Source organism: Aegilops tauschii, chromosome 2, assembly GCF_002575655.3.
Source record: "Aegilops tauschii subsp. strangulata cultivar AL8/78 chromosome 2, Aet v6.0, whole genome shotgun sequence".
In the NCBI taxonomy this organism is placed as follows: domain Eukaryota; kingdom Viridiplantae; phylum Streptophyta; class Magnoliopsida; order Poales; family Poaceae; genus Aegilops; species Aegilops tauschii.
In genome coordinates, this window is record NC_053036.3 from 621,493,538 (window position 1) to 621,501,830 (window position 8,293).

Here is an 8,293-nt window from a genome sequence, read left to right on the forward strand (position 1 = left end):
GGTGGGGTCGGGCTGTCGGCTCCGACATGGCGGGCATGCCCGGGCACCCCCATATCTGCCCCATATTTGGGCTGAATATGAGGGGTGCCGGTCAGCCCAGGTGTTTAAGGCCCGTTTAAGGCGCCCGCCTGGGTAGCATTTTCGTGACCGGTCAATGACGGGACCGTCCGCCCGGGCATTTGAGGCGGGTTTGGGGCATCCGGTGTAGATGCTCTTATGGCATCTCCAAAGAAGACCCTCAAAACTCTTATAGGGTTGTAGTGTGTGTCTGGATCGTCGGTGTCAACTTTTGTCATCCAATGAAGACCCCATTAGTCCGCGAAGTGTTCCGGACGTCTGTTTTCCGGCAAACCGGAGACAAACATGGGGGAGGGGGGGAGGGGGTTGGGCTATACCGGTGTCCGGGCATTCACTTGCCCAACAAAGACCACCACGTGGTCCTCCTCCCTTTTCTCTCTCCGCACATGCTTGGTCCCCTGTCCTCTCTCCTCCCAACCGGATAAATAAGGATTAATTTATTTAGAGGGTTGGAGGACCCTCTCCCGCATCATGTCCACGTACCATGTTCGGACACAAAAACGAACATATACCGAATCCATTTGCGGATCAACTTTGGAGATGCCTATACCCCCTTTACCTATGTGGCCACAACCAAAGTGCATCTTTTTCTTTTGCCCATCCCCATCTCTTAGTTTGTACGCAAGCAGAACACGTGAGGAAAAGATCGAGATCTATCGTAAATGTTTATCAGAAGTACATAAACCTGACACAAAACCCATGACTTTCTAGGCAGAGACCACAGCCTTTTCACTCTAATAATACATTCTCCATCCTCATTATCACGACCTTTATACCGGGAAATGAAACACTTGATTTTCTAGTTGGAAATCATAGCCTTTCTACCGGACCACATACTTTCTACTACTCCCTTCGTTCCAAATACTGGTCGTGGTTTTAGTTCGAACTAAAACCATGATAACTATTTTGAAACGAAAAAACCCACGAGAAGTATTTCGGAATAGAGGGAATAGTATATTATCACAAACTTTTACTCAAAAACACTTAATTTCTAACTTAAATAGTCATCTTCCTAGTTGTGAGAACATGGACTTTCTACTCACAATTACATAGTGTCTACTAAAAACACTTAACTTTATAATCGGAAACCATAACCTTCCAACACTAAGTGTAGGGGCTTTTCTACTCATGATTGCCGAAAACGGCCTTAACTTTCTAGTTGCCGAAAATCATAACCAAAATACAGACTTTCTACTCGCCGTCACTAGTCAACATCATGAGTAAAATGACCCAGATTTTAAAATGAGAAGAATCTTTCTAGTCGATGCCATCATGAGTACGCGGAAAACAAAAGATGCCATCATGAGGACAAAACACCATAAGTAAACACAATAAAAATTACGATGAGGTCTATGGACCACCGAATGACCATTGCGGCCGTCAGAATGAGCCACCGACGTGTTGCTGTTGCTGCTCCCATACCGAAGCCGGCCTGACCTTGTCGATGACAATCAAGAAGTCTTCGTGCACGCCCATATAAGGACCAGCGTCCCGGAGCCGCATTCGTCGCCGTTGAAACCATGAATCAATCTGAATAATCTGATGCCAAATCTCGCCGTTGCATACGCATGGCAAGAAACCCTGATCTCGCCGCCTCGAAGAGCTGGTAGGAATCTACGGCGGAGCGCCGTCTAATCCGTCCTCATGAACGAACTTCAGTAGGATCGTAGCCCGGAAGACTGACTCGAAGAAGAAACGCCGCCCCTGTGAGGACTAAAACCCTCCCTATCTATTAATCTGAGCGGAGGCAACATGAAACCCCTCTCCACCACCGACCGCAAAAGCAGCAGGCGGAGGTGAGACGAATCAACGGACTCGTCGGCGGAGATCGAAAGGAGAAAGGGTTTTTCTAGTGGCCTTGGGAGAGGGTAAAGAAAAGCAGTGTGAAAGACCACCCGTAGCCTAGCTCCTTATATGCCAAAAACAACTGCTAGTATGTTTACACCTAGATCATGGATGTTTCTACTTGGGAAATACCGAAAACCACAACAATGTTTTGCGTCTCAATGGTAACATGTGCGTAAAATACGATTTTATTGGCCTACACACATAAGAACAAAGAGTCCGCCCACAAGTAGGAAGAATAAAAAGTGCCCATCCAACACAACATTAGTTTTTTTCTTTGAGAAATCATTAGTGTGCGATCGTTTTCTTTGAGGGGCTTGTGCTGGCCCACGAGCTAATCATACGGCCATGCAGCAGATGCAGCGAATCCAGAAGAAGAGAGGAATGAGATAGTCGTGAGATAGTGGGCTGTTTCGGATGAGCCGCACAGAGAGAGACGGGGCAGCCTGAAAAAGAAGAAGAAGAGAGATATAGCACGCGGCGGTAGGAAACCGATCAAGCGCCGCCGCCGCGCGCGTCAAATACTACGATTTGCGGGATTCGGTCTTCCGCCGTTCAATTGGAGCGTGTTTGGTTGCTTTCGCTGCCGAGCCTGGCTGACAGAGAAAAAACGAGTCAGGCTAAGCTTGGTCTGGGTAAGCAAAAACATGGTTAAAAACGTAGATGACCAGTTGATTGGTTGCCTGCATTGGGGGTCTTGCTATGAAGATGTAATTTTTACCCGGCATTTGGTTGCATACATGCATATGATTAGCAGCATTAACAACAAAACTTAACAGCCATCAGATTGGGCTTGACATTTCGTCAAACACTTTGAGCGCGCCGGAGCTTCCACTGCCCATCGTGCCCACCAGCAGCTCCCGGCCACTGTGCACGCGCCCGACTAGCCGCCGTGGCCGTGGCCGTGCCCGGCTCGCCGCGGTCGTGGACGAGCTTGAGCTGGCCGTTGTTGAGAATCTTGCCGCGCCCGTCACCTCCCGGAGAGCCTCTGCGCCGGCCGCCTCATCTTCGCTGGCTCCGCCCGCGCTCTTGTCGTCGTCGCCAGCGACAGCGGAAACGTCACGCCGCCCCGCTGGCTCGCCTGCTCCACCACCACGTCCACGCCGGCGTACCTCGCCTCCGCGTCCACGCCACCATCCGCGCCTCCGCGTCTGCCTGCTGCGTTGTTTGATGTGCTCAGAGCATACCAAGCTCTGTGCTGAGCCACTGACGATGCCATGCGCGCATAGCCATTCTCTGGTCAAGCTCACGATCTGCATATGCATCGACTACACGAAGGCATTTTCACACTTGCAACTAGTCGATCTTCAATTTGTAGCCGTTCTCGCTGCCGGGGCAAGCCAGCTTCGGGATGGTGTGCGCGAAGCCGCTGACGGCCTTGACCCACATGCCGCCCGCGCTGGCGCGCGCGACGGCCGCGACCACGTCCGCTCGGACGCCAGGGTACGCGACGGCCGCCATGGGACAATCCGCGCGGTCGCTCGACCAGGTGCCCGGCCGCGTCCACGCTGGCCGCAGGCTCCGCTCGCCGGGTCGCCTCGCCGCTGCTCCGCCCCCGGCTGCGTCCACGCTGGCCGCAGGCTCCGCTGCGCCGGGTCGCCTCGCCTCGCCGCTGCTCCGCCGGGTCGCCTCGCCGCTGCTCCGCCGACATCGCGGCACCGGCCGGTCGCGGTAGTAGAGCACCGCGCGGAACCGGCGAAGGCTTGGTCGAGGCCAGCGCCGTCGCCGTGGCCATCGCCGCCGCCAAGCCGAGGGGCCGCTTTGACCACGACTTGCAACGGGTCAGTGGCGAGCTGCGGGTGGCGCTAGCCGCGGAGGAGAAGAACAAGCGGGGCATGGAGGAAGAGAGAGGGGATTGAGGATTAGGGAGAGAGAGAGGGATTAACAGGAGGCACATGTCTCCAGAGAGCCACTCATGTGCGCCTCGAAGCATCGCTCTGGCCTGGCTCTCGGGAAACTGCTCGGCCGTTTCCAACGGGCCAGGCCCAGGAGTGCTTTAAGAACCGTGCTATGCGGGCTAAACAATGTATGCGGGAACCAAACAACCGAGGCCTGAAAAGATGCTGCACCGCGCAGGCCTGGTTGGCCTTGATGTAGGCAACCAAACTCGCCCTTGGAAGAGGCATGACGCCAAAACTACGTGTACTATTCCCTCCAAAAAACAAAACTACGTGTACTATTCCCTCCAAAAAACAAAACTACGTGTACTACGTCTCGTGTCCTACTATTCCTTCGTTCTTGGGCAAACGAAAATCTGCCAACACGTGATATAATTTTCTTTTTGCGGGTGATCGATATATAAGTGTCTCTTTGAGCTGAGTGAACGAAATCTGCTAACGCAGATATTGCAGGTCAATTTCTGGTACTTGGAACGCCGCATTAAATGATTTTTTTAAAAACACGGTATAAATGCAGATGGTATAAATGATCTTTTTAGAACTATAAATGATTTTTTTGGAAACACGGTATAAGTGCAGACGCCGACATACGCACACATATATTTCTTTCTCTAAATGCGCGAACGTACATCCTATCTCTATGACCACCTTTGACAGACAAGCCGACACATTTTGAAATTGATAAAGTCATCACAGATGCCTCGTAGTCAATGTGGCCGTCGTCTTCCACTGAAGTAACATAGTCGGAAATCTGAATAAATCCAAGGAAATGTGTGTACCAGTTGTCAAGTCTAGGACTTGGACCCTAATGAAATTATTCCACTACGGGAAGCTAACCATCTGAGCTAAGGTCGGATCAAACTAATGGTTAATTTCCAGTCAGAACTTGAAACATATATAGAATATTAGAAGACGGTCAAACTGACAATTGAAATTGGATTAATTAATATCCACAGTATGATTAATGTATCTTTCCTGTTTCTCGGGCGGTGCTTCAAATTTAAATATAAAATTTTGCTATATCCATCGTTTCTCCTGCTTGTAGCCATAAACACGATGTATCCATAAACGCCACAAACACATTTGTAAATCGAAGCAAGCTTGCGAGGATTGGCAATATGCAACAATTACTAACCTTAGACATGGAGTAGATTACACTCAAAACTCAAATTAAGTGCTCAAATGGTGAAATAGTGCCACGAACACCACCAAGCCTTGGCAAATATATATAGGGAACATACCGGAAATCTGAAAAACATGTTTGTGGGGCTAAACTTGAGTAGATCGAAGGATGAATGGCCTGTAGGTACTGATACATAAAAAATATTACCCTCGGGGTTTCCCCTACAATTTCTGTTTTTTTTTAATATATCTATTTCTTTTGAAGTTTAATCATCATTTTTTTTCTTATAACAGTGTTTGATTTTGAGAACTAACCTAGTGATAACTGGCAAAAAGCAGTACCTCTTTATAAAGTGGTTGATTTTCATGAATTTCTAGATGAAGATAAAATCTGAAAAAGGCATTCGTTCCAAGAAGGACCCAAACACCATGCGAGAAGTCAGTTGAAGAGGACAAACTAGACCTTCGTGCGACTACTTAGCACACCAGCTTGGAGCACCGGCCTATGTGGCACTAGCTCCACCACCCTTCGGACGATGATCTTGATACCCATGGGGTCCCCTTATTATTCCATGATTTTCGATGCCACCATGGAGAGCACCATCGCTTAAAATAACTAACAGAATCATACGTCACCTCCCTAAAAACAATTAATTCTCCACAAAAGTGTAGTAAGATTGTCTTGTTGTTGATCTCGTGATGAAGTCTGATAGTCCACCACAGGATAATTGTGTGGGAGTAACAGATTTGCATTCATCTCTCTCGTGGTGCTTCACCGTGTAAAATCATACAAGCTGTCATACATGATTATGATCATCTATGTTGGTTATTTGACCGAGTAATTTCCAACGGTCTATCAAAGAACCCAAGTAATTCAATGATCCCCTAATTTTTTTAATTCAATGATATGTAGTTTTACTTTACGGATGCACTGCCTGTATAGTTGTCTTGCAAGAGTAAGTATACCATGTGTATGTTTGACGAAGGGTTACCAAATAATATGTTTTGATTGCACTATGTTCAGCTGGGGGTGTTCTAAATGATCGCATGGCTTGTATGCCACAAAGACGATGTTTTTTTTTCTGGATAAAGGGTATGTTTATTAACTCATAATAAATCATTAAGGGATACAAAATACAATGAATACACACCTGCACACACCCAACATCAACCCAAACACACAAAGAATTGCGCCAGCAAGGAGCAAAGCCATACAAAAACCAAGCTATGCCTTGGTGGAATGAAAAACAAGGACAAAGAAAAACAAAAACTTGCCGCATTGAGGCCACAGGCCACGGCGCGCGGTGGATCGGGGAGGCGAGGGGGAGGAGGTGATGGCCATTATGGCGACCAAGCGTGGCATCCCAAAGGCTGCACCACCGTCAACCAATCGACCCTGCAGGGAGCCGCAATACGATGTATACTTGAGGAGAACACTAAACAAGAAACAAGTACTCCCGTGTCTAGATACATCTGTTTGAGCGACAAGTAATATGGATCGGAGGAAGTGCTACCTTTCCATGATTTGATGTAAATGATGAATCTTACACGGATGTGAACAAACTCGAATCTCAGTTCTACTCAAGACGCTGCCGAAGACTCCAGAGTACTCAAGTTGCACGGTATATTTCTTGTAACTGCAGCTTCAGATTTTCTTGAGGGAGGCACAGATGTCCACTAGTGATGTAGTAGGCCTGAAGGATGGTGGTGATCACTGATGAGCCTTTACATAAAGTAGATTCCAATAAGAAGAAGCCCTGACTGTGAATGGGCGAGGAATCGTAATCCAAACTCTGGCTGTCCGATCAGAAATCAGAGAGCGGCTACTATTGGCGAATAGTGGCACCACACGCCGGCCGCATCTCTTTCGACCGCCGAAATTTCATGTGGACTTTCACCTCGGTTGCTGGGGGCTATAAAGAGCCATACACCCGCTGCATGCATAAACCATCACCAAGCTTTCACGTGCATCTGAACCTAACTAAGTAAAGCTGCCAAACAAAAGAGTAAGCCTAAGCTACCGGCGCCGGCGGTGGTGAGCATGGCGTCGAGGGATCCGTTGATCCTCGGGAGGATCGTCGGCGACGTAGTTGACTACTTCGACGCGTCTGCGCGGCTGAGGGTGCTGTACGGCGACCGCGAGATCACCGTCGGGTCCGAGCTGAGGCCGTCGCAGGTGGCCAGCCCGCCGACGATGCGGATCACGGGGCGCCCCGGATCACTCTACACGCTCGTGAGTGGTTCCTACCGATCTTGCATGCATGCGCGCGCGTCATTTGTTTGAACGGTCGGAGGTGTTACGCACAGTTATTTCTCCATATATGCGTATGCGTCAATGCGTGCATGAATAACTTGTGCCATGCATGTTTGTCTCTTTGTTAGGTGATGGGGTAGACCCTGATGCGCCTACCCCAACCGACCCTTCCAATAGGGAGTACCTCCATTGGTAAGTCTGCGTGCGTGCATGCACATTGTGGGATGATCTTTTTGCACACAAAATTCATTATTACTTTGTTTACAGCTAATTTCTTGCGTGCATAGGTTTGTTACAGATATACCAGACGGAGGTGACGTGGGCCATGGTAAGATGTTAATTTACAGAGCACATGTACCATGTCAATTCTCCTCTCCAACTGCCTTTCCTAGCGAAAACAAGATAGTCCGGTGGAAATTCAAACTTTTTCGTTTGTTTGCATGGCTGCATGCATGCAGGAACTGAGGTGATGGCGTACGAGAAGCCGCAGCCGACGGCGGGGATCCACCGCATGGCATTCGTGGTGTTCCGGCAGGAGGTGCGGCAGGCCATCTACGCGCCTGGGTGGCGCTCCAACTTCGTCACCAGGGACCTGGCCGAGTGCTACTGCCTCGGCGCTCCGGTCGCCGCCGCCTACTTCTACTGCCAGAGGGAGGGCAGCTGCGGTGGCCGGAGGTACAGGGTGTAGTGAAGCTACCTAGCTCTGTGTGCGTGCCCTATGCCCTAATCGTACGCGCGCATGATCGCTCCAACCAAACATGCCACACAGAATAAATAAATGAATAAATATTTGTAGGCTAACTAGCTAGCCGCTTCTAATACATACTAGAGGCTGGGGCGCCATCTGGTGGGGCCTTCTGAGACGGGTCTGTGCGTATTTATCTTGTCTTCCCATATTCAACTTCCATGTTGGTCCTCGGTCTCACTTATGTACACAAATATGGGTGTATACTATAACATTAAGATCTCTTGCTCTCTTGATGTAGTTTAATATTAACTATTTGTTGGTTTGAAGTCAAAGTTTAACCATACACATGAAGAGAAAAGATGAGAAACATAAGAAGACATTCCAGATTATTTTTAGTGAGCATTTTCT

General features: G+C 48.9%; 1 protein-coding gene across 1 annotated transcript; it reads left to right on the forward strand.

Annotated features, from left to right (window-relative positions):
• Positions 1-3,382: 3,382 nt before the first annotated feature.
• LOC109753609 (protein FLOWERING LOCUS T-like) lies at positions 3,383-7,885 on the forward strand. The gene is made up of 6 exons (XM_045233679.1): positions 3,383-3,594; positions 4,266-4,326; positions 6,949-7,180; positions 7,326-7,389; positions 7,485-7,525; positions 7,656-7,885. The coding sequence occupies exons 1-6, from the start codon at positions 3,383-3,385 to the stop codon at positions 7,883-7,885; spliced, it is 840 nt and encodes a 279-aa protein (XP_045089614.1).
• The last annotated feature ends 408 nt before the right edge of the window (positions 7,886-8,293 follow it).